The following is a 14,788-nucleotide window of genomic DNA, read 5'->3' on the forward strand; positions in this document are numbered from 1 at the left end:
GTTTATCTAACTGGACTCATCCCCATTGGCAGCAGGTATCTGCTGAGTGTTCCTGTGTGCTGGGTGCTGGCCTGGGTGTAAAGATAAAATAGTAAAGGGAGTATGAGCTGGGTCAGGGAGATATTGCACATAAAACCACATAGGCAAAGTGTGTTCTAGATCTATCACCAAACACGTTTATTCTTCGCTGAAAATCAATGGTATAAACCATTACTCCCTGAAAGGTACCAGACCGCTTTAGCTTAGTTGATTTTGCCACCGAATGTGAGGTGGAAGGCTCCCTGCTGCTACCTAGCCAAGGAGTGTGTGTATATGTGTATACATATGCATGTGGACAAGAGGAAGCTGTAACTCCCTCCAGCAGCAAGGCTGTGCCCTTCACCACACCAAGGCCCACGTGGTCACATGAGAAGCCAACCTGAGGAGACAGACCCAGGTCCTAAGGAATCAAAGGCCCAGCCTTGTGGGGCAGAGAATGGTGAAGAAGCCTTGGCCAAAGGAACACAGAGGCTGTGGAAATTGTGGGTCTGGTCACTGTTCAGTTTACTAAGTAATCATTAGAAGCACTGTTCAGCAAGTTCAGGGCCACAAGGGAGTGTGACTGCCACCTCCATCCCTCAATTCCACTGTTGTGAATGTGTGAACACACATGCGCACTCACACACACACACACACACACACACACACACACACACACACACACAGGCAACTGCAGTAAAAACTTGACTGTTTTGGAGAAAGGCCCAAATTGGCCATTCCTCTAATTGATCCTTCAGCCAGTTTCACTTAATTGTCTTCTCCACATTTGTGCGATTTGATTATTCAGCAAAGTTGTCATGCAGCAAATTGATCTGTGGTTAATTAGTCTGTTTCCAATTTGGTGTGCTGTGCATAATACAAGATGTTCTGAGCGCTAAGGAAGCACATAAGCAGAGAAACTCATTAAAAATAATAACTGTACCTGTTGCGAGCCTACTGTGTGTATAAGACCTTGCTCTGAACTTGTTACATACAATAAACATAAAATGTCCTTACCAGTTTACTTGTGAAAAGGAAACGTATCTGGAGAGCTCTGAATTATAGCTTGAGTGGGAGAACTGTTTTATCTGTGCAAAATTTAAAATAAACAACAGTAGGTATCAATGCTATTAAATGATAGCATGATAAGTTTCTTAAAAACTTATTTAAGAAGTAGAGCCCTTTCTGTGCTCTCGTCCCCCACTTGCCCCTGGTCTACATTGACATGAGTTGGAAGTATAGAATATATACCAGATTCTACAAACTCTTCGTTAACAGTTAGGTAAAAAAATCTCATTAATAATTGTGTTTGTATTATACATTGAAGTGATAAGTATGAATGTGTCAGATAAAATTGTAAAAATAAATTTTATGTTTCTTTTTTATGTTTTTATGTTCATTTTACTTTTTAAAATGTGTCTACTGTATATTGTAAAATAACATAAGGGGCTCATATCTGTGGCCACCTTCATTTTATTTCTGGAAGAGAGTACAGTTCTAGTGTTACATTTTTTCATTAGTAGGATGCCCTGACTTTGTTTTAATTTTGCCTGTGTAAGATTACTCTGTGTGTGTGTGTGTGTGTGTGTGTGTGTGTGTGTGTGTGTGTGTGTGGTGTTGCAGGACATTTCTAGGGTTCACCTGCTTGTTTTCTCTCAAATCTTAGATCTTTTTGTTGGCTCACGGGAGATGCCAGTTACGCAAGATGTGAGCTCACATCCAGGGGAGAAGGCAAAAGCTATAACACTGTCAGTGTCAAGTTAAAGCCTTTGTTGAGAAATAACTAGCTGGTGACCAATAACTGTCACCTCACCCTCAGTACAGCCTTGTACAGTCGAGACACAGCATAATCATCTCTGTTTATGGATGATGGACTGGCACAGAGGAGAACTTTCTGAGATTATTCAACAAGAATGTAACAAAGGCAGATTTGACTGTAGAAATTCTGACCTGCAGGAACCCTTAGCTACTGCTCGTCTCTGCTCCTCTGCAGGGGTACTGAGGATCTCATGAAGGATTTAAATATCTTTGTGATCCCTTGTGTGGGTTACTCTGAAACTGGGGTGCCATGGTAATTTCAAACTGCTTTTGATAGAACAGTAGATAACACAGAGAAAGTGAAATGAGGTTTCTGAGAGAGAAAACCTTGTGCTTGGCCTTAAGGAAAGTGTATCTGCTGCTTCATTATTGGGGAAGGCATGGGATGGATGAGCCACATGGCCATTAAGCAAGGCTTTATTGTGCCTTCTGAAGTCTTAGGAGTTGACTGCTGTGTTCTGATGCATCCAGAATCAAAGTTCTTACCTTTAATCTGCTTTATTGGGATTTGAGTTAGGAAAAACTGAGCTGCTCTGAGCAGATATAGAACAAATAATGTTCTCTGATTTGTCACAGGATACATGGTCTGAAGCTTTTAGAATCTATAGATCTGTGTGTGTTTTTGCGTACACAAAGTTCTGTTGTGTGACCAGTATCCATGCATGAAAATAAATCTTCTGGCTTTCCCTATACAAGCTGAATAGCTCAGATACTTTCCTTCCTATTCCTGGGGTATAAATTTATAAGGGTAAAAAATGTGTTGAATGATTTCTGGAAGTGATCACTTTAAAGCCAAACTAAGGAACTGAGCAACAAGAGAATTCAGAAATGACATAGCTAAGTAGCAATGGCTGGAGGATTTCTTCCATTTGTACTTGTGTATATTTTAAAGATTTGGCTCTATTCAGAGCCAATTTCTAGATATTTTGAGTTATGGGACTGTTTTGGCTCCTCTAACTTATGTATGCTGAGTTTTTAGAATGTAAGATTTTGTTCACCCTCATGGTATATAAATGTGTAAGCTATTACCAACTAGAAGGTGATAGTAGATACAGAGGAATAGTTTCCTCCTCAATACATTCATTATGGCTAACTGATCAATTGAGAGCTGAAGCCAAGATCTCTAATGACACTCCATGTGAAAGTACACATGAATGTCCCTCAGCTAAGCCATTGCTCCAAATTCCTCTACAACACACTTAAGATTTCTCATCTTAATATTTTGGGGAGGATCTTTATTTTATCCCAGAAAACTAGCATGTATGCTTGAAGATCCTGGAAATCTTCATAAATCTTCCTGTTGGGATGAAATGGCCAATGACTACTAGTTTCTCAGCGTGGTAGGTGAAGATTAATCATCACCTATGGAAGATTTGATCAGTATCTTGACCATTATTGTCTCCAATATCTTACCAAATCTGTGCATACTCAGAGCCTGTAATTACTGGAGTCTGAGATTTAAAAATTAGTGGTTTGCATCCTGAGCCTCCTGGGTTGTCTGATAGATGTTTAATTGCTTAAAGATAAGAAACCGACCATGTCAGAAATAATCCAAGATATTTCAAAGCAGAAATTTGAAACACCTTTTGTAGATTCACAAAGACTGGGAGTTTAGTCTATATTCTGAGCTCAGAAAAGCTTCACAAGCAAAAAGGACCTATTAGAAGAAGTCCTGGTCTGGACATACGTTTCCAATGCATTCTCTCTGGTGGGTAGAAAACCACTGCTCACCAGTGAATTAATTATACCAATAGCACATACGCCAAAAAGTTTTTTTCAAAAGTCATTTCATGCTCACTTGGATAGCTCTTCAACATTCAAAAGCTGAGGATAATAAAATAGGATGACAATCTGATGAGCATCACTTCTTCTTGGGTGTCAGTTAGCATCTGCTATTTTCATTCTCACTAGCTGCTAAAGACCCTCCACTATAGTGAACCCCAGGACCATTCAGTGAGCCTTGTCAAGACCCAGACTTCAGCTAACTCTCCAGGAAAGGGAAAGAGAGCATCCACCCCCACCCCTTGTTACGACACAGCTCTATAAACAGCAAGGTGCTAGAAGCACTGGCCGAGGGTACCCTGTGTGGTATATGATTTGCATGGATTCATCTTCCAAAGTATTTTACAGACTGTAACTGAGATATAAAAAGGGGGGACACTGTCAGCACTGCATACCAGATGCTGGGAAACACTGATTCCCCACCAGGCAGGAAAGCGTGCTCAGCAACTCCTCTCTGTGATGGAGAGACACCAGTCTGTGTGTCTTCTTGCTGCATTCACTTTATCTGTAGTGTCTACACTAACTTGTGCATTTCATCTTTGGGGTGAGCGTGTTTTATCCATCTTTCTGCCCCACAGGGGTTCCTCCAGATATCTCAGATAGCCAGATATCTCTGGGGCAGGAGACACGGTGAGAAGATGCCAAAACAATAAAAAGACATTTAAAATATATTCAATGAAATTAATTATACTGTTCTCATCATACATTTGTTGGAAAATCACATGACTGTTACAAACTTTGGTGAGGGCTATCACATCAGCCTGTTGTATTTCATCAGAGTGCATCTAGTCTCAACTAGATTTAGAAAACTTCAATAAGCAATACATTTCTTATCAGCATTGACAAATCCCTTTAAGAAACATGGGTTCATATTTTCCATTCACCATGTACCAGTTTGTTCTTTTTATACCTATTAACCTTAAAGTATAACAATTCCAACTACATCTGTAACTGATAAATTAGACAGCTCTTAACACCCCCCCCCAAAGCATCTGTAATTTGATTGTTGGAGCTCCATATGGTCATATTAGAATCAAAAGTTTCAGTTGCCTCTGAGACCAGAAAAAAAAAAAAAAAAAATGAAGACTGGGCTGATGTAAGAAACTGCCTGGTGAAATTCCATATAAGAAGCCTGCTGTCACGGTCTCCTATATCTGTAGATGGCTTTAAAAGGTATCTGGCTTCTTCTCAAGCACTTTATCTGAATATTTAGTGAGGTACACACAGAGCAATACCGTTTTAGGAGGGGAAAGATGAAGCCCAGGGACAGAGATTTTTGTGAGCCCAGGGAGCAACAGCATGCAAAGGCAGGGTTTAACCTGGCTCTGCTTGCCTCCAGCCCATGGCTCTCGCCAGGGCCTCAGGGTGCCTCCTGATTTTAACTTGTTGGTAAGGTCAAAAAAGATGAGCTTTCATGAGGGTTGCAAACTGTGCTGCACTAGACAGCAAAGCAATTTTATTTCATTGTTTGTTCAATTTTTCCCTAAAGGGTTTGATGAGTTTTATGGCAACTTGGCTAGTGTTTTGCAAACTCTCAGGGGTGATGTGAAGTTATACACTCTGTATTTCCAAAGTCCCCGGAAACTTTTTTTTTTTTTTTTTTTTTTTTTTTGAGCATCTTGAAAGACCTCGAATGTCTGGGAGCATTCGAACTCTTCAGACTCTTCAAAAGCCTTTTTTTTTTTTTCCCCTGCTGAGATCTACTGATAGATCTTACTAATAGAATTGTGTTTGGGGGTAGAACTGTGTTCCTAGGCTGGCTTCTCACCCCTTCACCCTTCCCTCTTGCAACTTCTCATGCCACAGCACTAGTGTGGCCCTTTTCCACCTGCATTTAAGTGGTTGTCATAATACACGGGGCTCCGTCCTCATGGGGTTCTCATACCTGAAGAGGAGACAGTAAATAATCAGTTGAGTGGTGAATAAATAAAATAATCAGGGATTTGTTATGTGGCATGAAGGGGTGAGGATGGTGTTGAAATTTCACGATGGTTTCTAAGAGTAGGAAACCTCTCTCTTGGGAGATAACATTTGATTTGAGAAAAAGGATGGAAAGAATCAAGGGAATGAGAAGCTCATGTCAAAGTTCCAAAAAGAAACTGGATTTGCCCTTGTCTAAGGACTATGGATGAAGCTGGTGTACCTGGGCACCATAACTAAGAGGTAGAGGGAGTGAAAAGAGAGACAGAAAAAAATGCAAGTTTGAATGCCATTCTAAGATCTGTCGGACACTATTGAAGGGTTTTAAGCAGAGGAGTTTAGGATTAGATTTATATAGATCTATACATAACTAGACAGATAAATGGGTGAATCGATGGAACAATAGATGGAACATATGAGAGATCTGATAAACGTAAATTGCTTTTGGTTTGAAGGGGCAAGAGTTGGACAAAGGTCATTGACTTGGTTTGAATGTAGCTTATATTAGGGTAGCAAGAGTGTACATAAATGCAGTAGACGCCTTCAAAATTCCACCAGAAGTTTCTGGTATGAGGACACAGAGGTCTCCTGATCTGATCACGCACTGAGTACGTAGCCAGGGCTTGGTACACTAGGGAGATGACACCCTGGAGACCAGATGGCAATGTGTCAACAGTTGAATTTTCTCCCTACTGTTATTAAGATTCTGGGAAGTGCTGGTCTCTTTTGACTATGCTTAGCCAGCGCTGAAGACATCACCTTGCTTACGTGCCTGGCATAGCTGCTATAAAAGTAGTACTGGGGTCCAGATCTTCCCTAATAACCTTGTGTCTAAATTGTAGTGTCACAAGGGCGTGTTTAGAAATTAGCATTTGAAAAGAAGCTTGCTTGCTTTCAGTTTGAGCTGACATGGTCCCTTTTACTCTGTGGAAATGAAATTTATTAATCATAATAAAACCATCGTATTCTGAAGGTAGAGGTCACCCTGAGGAGAAAAGGAGCCTGCTCATTTGTGAGAAATAGTTCAGTGCTGCTGTATTTTCTTCTCCTTGGAAGAGAATACTGCCAAATTATTACCTTGGGTTTCTGCAAAGGTTGAAACTGTGCCCAGTGTTAGAGCCCAAAAAGGCTTTACCATAAAAGTGGGAAAAGTGGAAGGTAGATTTTCAGTAAGTGTGTTCAGGCTGCCAATATGTTGTTTCCTACAAAGAGGAAAATTTTGCCATAATAAAGCCGTTTCCTAAATTTAAAAAAATGTCATTGTCCCAGATTTGTATCTTCACATTTATTTGGTGAGAATGCTCTGCTGTAGTGTCACTTAATAAGCGAAGGATTTTCAGTTTGCCTTTGTAGTTTATGTTCTGTTCATGCAACCAACTTTGCTGGATGAAAAGTGCATAAAAATAATCTTACTAACAGTTTTTTGTGTGTGTATAGACCAACAACAGACTATTTCTTATCAAATGAGGATCAATGTCAGTTATCTATCATTTTCTTTTATCCCTCTGTGTATCTCCTTTTAGCATAGTCTGTCAAGGTGTACATTTTATAAGTGATCCCCACAAATACATGATTTCGTGAGGGAAGTTCGTTCCTCATTTTACCACATCCTTTGCCTGGACCTTGTGTCTACTTTTCCTCACATAGAGAAGGAGAATTTTTAATGAAAAGCTATTTAAATGAGCAAAAGAATCCAAGTATATTCCAACAAATGAAATCAGGAGGGAAGTAATCATTTGTTAGGTTAACCCACATCATCCATGCTGTGAGGGTCAGGAGAACCTCGTGTGGAAACTATCTGGAAGAGGCAGGAAGTCTGAGACTCAGCATATGCCTAATATAAACATTGTGCTATCCATTTATTCCCACTTGTGTTATAATCTGGAATTCAAGATTTGGAGGTTTCTTCACCCAGCTTCTGCCACTCACCTGTGGCTCACAGTGTGAACAACCAAGTCGGACCCTTCCCCTATCTTCTGCAGAGGAGCAGGGAGCAAAGACACTGTATAGACAGAACTCTTGCCCCAGAACTTGACTCTTCCAAAGCCTTAAGGTTCTACCTTATTTCAGCTAATTATAAGACAAAAATTCAGAAGAAAATTTGGGGGAAAGGAAGAGAAGAGAGGGATAAAGCACACACACTTTTTACTCCACAAAAACTAGAGGCTTTTAAGGTTGATAGCACAGACACAATATTTCTTCTTGACTTGTTCTTTCATCGGAGAAGTCAGTCCAATGCTAAAACTCCACAGATATCCCATTGTGTTGCAGATATAGGCATCCCCAGGGGGCTGTACCTATTGACTGCTAATGAAATATACATTAGCCACTCCCTTCTTCAGTAAAGGCTCTCTGCAAAAGGAGAGAGGGGAACCCCAATATGTTGCAACATGTGGCACCGGGGATTAAATATGCAAGGTGCCTGAGAGATTCACAGATCAGTTCTGATTCTTCCTAGTTGTGTGGCCTAAAGCAAGTAACATAAGGTCTCTGAAGGCCAGTTACTGATCGGATGCCGTGTTCCACTCCAGATACTTGGTTGGCATTTGGTTTCCACCCCTTCTTCATTTTTACTCTTAATACCTACCCTGGAAGCCATAGCAGTGGAGGGAGAAAGATGGTAGAGGCAGACAAACTTAAAAATGAGGAAACAGTGACAATGTGCACTGTTTCAAAGACCTCCTTCGCCAAATCTGGTCAAGGATAAATGAACTAGAAGTTCTGGAGTGGCAGCACCAAAATCAAATGAGGCTGTGGTTCCTGAGTGAGGGGGAAGAGAGGATACCACAGACCTTTCGAGGGTTTTGTCGTTCAGATGTGTCTGCTCTTTCCAAAATATCAGCAGTGATTACAAAGACAGGTTCATTTTCCCCTTTCTGTTTCACTCTGCCTCATATGATTGATCACAGCTCCATCAGGTGAAAAGACAGCCTTTCTTGGATCTACTCTCTGGGATATTTTGCTTTTAACATCACTCTTCTAAGCTGTTTGATCTTGCTTGCTTCACTCTCTGAGGTAGCTACATCAGCCACATAGAAATGGTATGATGGAATACCTACCCTGGAAGCCATAGCAGTGGAGGGAGAAAGATGGTAGAGGCAGACAAACTTAAAAATGAGGAAACAGTGACAATGTGCACTGTTTCAAAGACCTCCTTCGCCAAATCTGGTCAAGGATAAATGAACTAGAAGTTCTGGAGTGGCAGCACCAAAATCAAATGAGGCTGTGGTTCCTGAGTGAGGGGGAAGAGAGGATACCACAGACCTTTCGAGGGTTTTGTCGTTCAGATGTGTCTGCTCTTTCCAAAATATCAGCAGTGATTACAAAGACAGGTTCATTTTCCCCTTTCTGTTTCACTCTGCCTCATATGATTGATCACAGCTCCATCAGGTGAAAAGACAGCCTTTCTTGGATCTACTCTCTGGGATATTTTGCTTTTAACATCACTCTTCTAAGCTGTTTGATCTTGCTTGCTTCACTCTCTGAGGTAGCTACATCAGCCACATAGAAATGGTATGATGGAAAAGATACGTGTGTGCATATGCATATGTGCGTGTGTATTTGTGTGTGGTCACACACCATGCTTTTTAGACAAAGACAGATCACGGTGGCCTGGGAGATTATACTGCCTAGTGACCTCATAGCTATCTTAGTTTGTATAAATGCAGTCTGTGATTTCCAGCAACAACTAAATCATCCAGGAACACATTTCTCAGAATACGGTCGTATAATTAAGTGGTGCATGACTGTATGTATTGAGCTATCAGTATGATTAGCTTTGTCAAATGGACCAAAGTGTGCACTGTGCACAGATAAGAGCTCCTTCTTATTATATGCTAGAGTAGAATGTTTCTTATTTTCAAATGAATATAACCCCTTCCCACTGTCTTGGTATTTTGTATTTTATGCTTGGCATTATTACTTGGTAATGGCACAGCATGGATCAGTTTTCACCTCTGCTTTCCTTGCAGTTACGGACGAGTTTATGCTGCCGACCCCTACCACCACACACTTGCTCCAGCCCCCACCTACGGCGTTGGTGCCATGGTGAGTACTGACCATTCCTTGTCCTTACTTCTTCCTGCCTTCCTTCCCTTCCCCCAGCTGGGACCTTAGTATGGGTTGACGGTTGACATCCTCTCACTTTCCCTTAATTGAATTTGTCTCTTGTGCTAACAGCAGCGAAAATGCCACATTAATCCTCCCAGTAAACTTGATAAATGTCTTAATTTCTTGGCAATGTAGTGCATGTGAGTTATTATATTTCTAATTTTGCAAGTCTCACCTAGCAGAGCACTTACCTTAATGGAATAATTAGTCATTTTGATAATTAAATCCATCACTAACAGAATGCAGTGTCAATGCAGAACTTTTTTTTTCTTTTTTTTTTCCTCCCTTGCTGCTCATTCACATAGCCCCAAGGTTCCAGCCCCAGCACAGACTTCAGAGGAGCTAAGCTGCACACTTCCAGGCCTCTGCTGTCAGGCAGCTGAGAATCTGACTGCCTCTCCTCCCCTTTTACAATTCATGTTTAAAGTCATAGTCGCCCAGGAAAGAAAATAGAGAGAGGGGCACACTTTGTGTGTGTGCCTAGTACATAAGAAATTAGAAGGAATCAGCTGGGTTTGGGGTTGTCTTTTGTTTTGGGAGATCTGGTTTTTTGTTTTGGGACAGGTAAAGGGGAGGGCAAAAATGGGTGGTAAGGGTGGGGTGAATTTGCCTGTACTTGTTCAAACTTCTATGCACTAAATCTCTTGAGTACAGTAAGATGTGCCCATCATGTGAGAGTGTATGCAATCATTACAAAGCTTTGGCATGCAGTTTTCTGCTTGGATCAAGAATATCAGTCCTTATCCTAAAAATTAACCCCATAGGCATTCATTTGAATCGCCAAAACTTAGAAAAAGAAAACGGTTAAGTATCACCTCATAGCGATTTAAAGCCATGGCCAGACAATTCCCTGGAGCTTGGTCATAGAAACCCAATCATGATTTGGAAACCTGTTGTTTTGCACAAGCTTAATTATGTCCAGCAATACATCTGTACAATCCCCTCTCAAGGTCAGAGCCCATACAGAGCCAAGTCAGGAAACAGATTTAGATTTCTATCATGATTTTGCATTCAACAAAGTGGAGTTCACTTCCACACGTCCACTTGAGGGATGTCTTGGAAAGGAGAGCTGAATCCCTACCTTCAATAAATCATCTAGATTCAGCTTTCCCTAAAGGAACATGGTATTAATTAATCAATCAATCAATCAAAGAATCAAACAAAATGAGACAGTGCAAATCGTTCAGTCGTCCCTTTTGTACCAAAGTCCTTGTAGTTAGTAGGACTGTCTGACAAGATTTAGCTTTATAGTAATTTTCTTTATAATGAGCTTTTAGGAAGGTCAAGACTGGCCCTATCTTGAGCTCTCCAAGAATGATCTGGGATGGGTAAGGGGGTGCCTCCATTTTGGTTGGTTCTGAGTGTCTATTTTTTTCACATTAGTCTTTTTGATGATCCACATGTTGCAAAAGGAAAATGTAAAAAACACACCCCTCAAATTGCTTTGTTTCAGAATGCTTTTGCACCCTTGACTGATGCCAAGACTAGGAGCCATGCTGATGATGTGGGTCTCGTTCTTTCTTCATTGCAGGCTAGTATATACCGAGGGGGATACAACCGTTTTGCTCCATACTAAATGACAAAACCATAAAAACCTACCAATGTGGGGAGAAAGGAAGCTTTCCGAGGCCTGAGTATTGCAATACATGCAGTAGTGCATCATTTTAGCAACTCTAAAAAAAATAAAATAAAAAAGAGGAAAAAATTACATTTTTTATCTTATACCTCAGATATTTTGTTCTGTGTATTTTAATATTGTGGGTCTTTAATTTCTGAAGGTTCCGTAGTTTGGTTGCTGGCTGTAGGAGTTTTTTGTGATTGATCTAGAGAGATGCTAGATATGAATAAAAATTGGTTTAGGGCCATATCCAGAGTGCTATATTATGTAAATGAATTATATATGCTGAATCTGAAGCTACTGGGGTTAAGCTGTTTGGGAAGAGTGTAAGTGACTATAGTAGTCATTTTTTTCTGCATCTGCATTATTTTATTTTGTGAAATGGAAGGTCGGGAGGGGCTTAGGGGTTTGGGACTGGGGTTTGGCTGAAAGAAAAAAAAATTATAGTAACTGATGAATCTAAACGACCCACTGCACCAACAATCATATATATCAATGGTTCTAAGTTACTCATCGTCAGTTCAAGCCAAAGGTTATGTTGTTAAGGGGCTGCTTCTAGTAGCATTTGTGCATTGGATTTGAACGAAGCTGTGCAAACCCACCCTTAAAACCATTCCACCCGGCAGTATTCAGCTTCTTAACCAGCCGCTAGTTATTTAGGCAAAAACTACTAGTTAGGCCATCAACAAGTATTCTTTTTATATTTCTTCCAGTATAATAAATTATTGATATCATTGCTGACTTTTATATTATGGGAGGGAAAAAATAACATTAATAAAAAGGTGATAAAAAGCACTGTTTCTATTTTTTTCTTTTTTTCCAAAAAAAAAGAAAGTAATAAAAACTTAAATTCTTTGTACCAGTTAAAAAAATGTATAAAAATTTACATCTGTGCAGTGGAGTTGTTAAGTTCTAGAAACAGTCGATGAAGCTTTAGTTTTAGCTTAGTAGAACAACTGTTAGAGACAGACGTATAATTTTTATGGAATTACATGATAATCATATTCGGATTTATAGACGCATTTTACAAGTATTGCAATCATTGAGTAGAGATAATCATGGTATTTTCATCAGCTTGGTACTTTTTGAAACATGACTGCGTTGTGTGAGCAAACTGTAATTTTTCAGCCTTGAAAAGCCTGCCCTTCCACCTCTCTGCCACGCCCCAGGCCTATCTTACACCAGTATCTTTAGCTCTGTCTCCAAGGCCCAGGACACTTGTCAGAAGGAAGCAAAAAAACAGACCCCCTTCTTCATCCCCAAAGAACAATGCCCCTCACCTTCTGTCGAATGCAGGGCCAGAGCTACACAGCTGAAAAATTGCAGCTTGTCTGTATTTCTTCTGTTTGAACCCTTCCCATGTTGTCCTGTTTACAAGTTAACCTAAGTTGGGGTATCTGTCACGGGTCTTCCTGTTTTTGTATTTAAATTTAAAAGAATAAATAAAACAGCCGCAGCAAGCTGTCCCTGAGTAGTTTTGCTGCCATACTTAAATCCTCATGTGTGCAGTGCAGGCCCGACGGCACGCACTTTAGTAAGTTATCAAATCACCGCTGTGACCTGCCAATCCGCTGTAACAACTCTGCTTTAAAACAAAACCAAACAAAAGTTTAAAAAAAAAAAGTGTTTGTGATCCAGCTTTTCCTTGTCACCCTATGTGCATGCCGCAAGATCAGTTGGATATTAAACCATCAATAAAGTTTCACAAGATTTGAAAACCAACTTTCTGTAGCTTCCATATCTAAGACTATAGTGATCTTGAAAAGAGAAAGAAAAAGGGGGAAAAGTGCCTAGCAGCCGAAAACATAGAAATTGTTCTTCTCACCAGACTTTTCGGGTGGGGAGGGAAAAGGTTTTAAAGCATCACTAAGACATTCTCACTCCCCCCTGAAAAACAGCGTGATAATACTGGGGGGCTGCTTGATGCTATTCAGGGAAGCGATTTGTTAAAATATTCTGGTGTCCTGCCCCAGCGGGAAGAAAGACAGTTAGGAACAGGGGCTGGGAAGACTAACTGCATTTTTCCCAATTGCCTCAGATTTCAAAATCCAGAATTTGCATTGTGTTTGGAGTCACAAACAGAACTCTTACTGTGTTGGTTAAAGTAAAATTCATTTGGTTTTGATTTTCATCAATGAACTGTACTTTCCCCCATGGTTGTATGTAGTTTTAATAAAATCATTTAGAGCAAGTGGGTGCCAACTGATGTTGCAGACTCTTTTGTCCAGGCACTCTGCCAAGATGCCAGTAAGTCATTTTAAAATGTATGTCAGAGATGTAAACACACATTTTGGATTTTTTAAAACAGTATTTATTTGGAATGTTTTCATTTATCTAAATAACTATTGCTATTATGAAATATGGAAAAAAGATTACTATCATGTGTGGCATATAGTGACTTCTTAACACACACATCACGCAATCTGCAAACCCAGAAAATGTGTATATCTGTCTTTAGAAATTAGTGTTTATATCACTTACAGTGGTTTGTGAATAAAGAAAACTGGTTTGTAATATCAAAAAAATAAAAGCTTAGTCTGAAAAGGTATATGCGAGTTGGTGTTCTGAGTTCTTTTGCTTCCTTGGTCCCCCTTCCAAAGGTAAAGTCCTCACTCCCACATGTGTCTGTACTTGTGCCTTGCGGGTGCACGGCGGGGCGGGGTGCTGCTGCCAAGGGCTCGGCAGGCTGCCTTGGTCACAAGTAGAACAGGTGCACCTGAAAGTATTCGGGTTATTTGGTTCTGGTTATTTGGTTTGATTCATCTGTCCAAGTAAGTAAGAAGTCACAGATATCTAAGAAAATTTAACTTCCCTGAGCTTACCAGTTCCCCAGCACGAAAATGTCAGCTTTTGGTCTAAAATAAAATACCACCACACTATGCATTTCAAGCAAAGGGTGTGCAAGTTCCAAGTGTACTTTGCTGGAAATCATTAGATGAGAAAGAGGATCAAACAATAAATCCTAATGTCTGCTTGCATTGAGGGCTTACTGTGCTCCAAGGGACATGTGCTGGCTCTTGTGTTCCTGGTTTCATTTACTGATTTAAGAATCCCATTAAGATCTCCACTTCATTTAGTTACTAACGAATATCCTAATTCTACCTAATTTAATTATCTTAATAGTTCTATCAAGTTTGAACACACACAAAGATTAAAAAAGAAACATGTGGTCTCAGTTTCCAACTGGGTTCTGTCACTTCCTAGATGAGCAGATACCAGAGTAAGTTAGACCAAGGCACTGGTCTCCTCATCCACCGTGTAGGATTCTAAATTCATGTACCTCTTAGTATCATTATACAGAAAAAAAGAAAGCAACCTATGTTACGTGCTTATAGTGATATTGAAGAAGTGGAAAGCTGTTATAACAGGTAAAACAGCTGAGGCACAAGGAGGCTAATTAAGATCATACATAAAGGGAATGAGGAGACTGGACTGACCTTGCCTAACAGAAAATGTTCTCATTTTGGTCCATGAGAACTTTAGGGGTGGGAAGTGACACCCTAAATGTCCCCAGAGGATTTT

General features: G+C 40.2%; 1 protein-coding gene across 43 annotated transcripts in view; it reads left to right on the forward strand.

The window, feature by feature from the left end:
* Rbfox1 (RNA binding fox-1 homolog 1) overlaps positions 1 to 13,814 on the forward strand; it is a 2,027,889-nt gene extending 2,014,075 nt beyond the window's left edge. For 26 of the 43 annotated variants that reach the window (XM_063226464.1, XM_063226445.1, XM_063226453.1 and 23 more), the window contains 2 exons: positions 9,510 to 9,585; positions 9,954 to 10,813. In XM_063226464.1, the coding sequence (XP_063082534.1) occupies positions 9,510 to 9,585; positions 9,954 to 10,101 (224 nt within the window). In that variant the 3' untranslated portion in view covers positions 10,102 to 10,813. Of the gene's footprint in view, positions 1 to 9,509; positions 9,586 to 9,953; positions 10,814 to 11,101 lie in introns of those variants that run through there. The other 17 variants (XM_063226451.1, XM_063226467.1, XM_063226458.1 and 14 more) reach the window with 1 other exon arrangement.
* The last annotated feature ends 974 nt before the right edge of the window (positions 13,815 to 14,788 follow it).

Source organism: Cavia porcellus, unplaced genomic scaffold, assembly GCF_034190915.1.
Source record: "Cavia porcellus strain 051 isolate PalLab524CR breed Dunkin Hartley unplaced genomic scaffold, mCavPor4.1 scaffold_16, whole genome shotgun sequence".
Classification (NCBI taxonomy): Eukaryota; Metazoa; Chordata; class Mammalia; order Rodentia; family Caviidae; genus Cavia; species Cavia porcellus.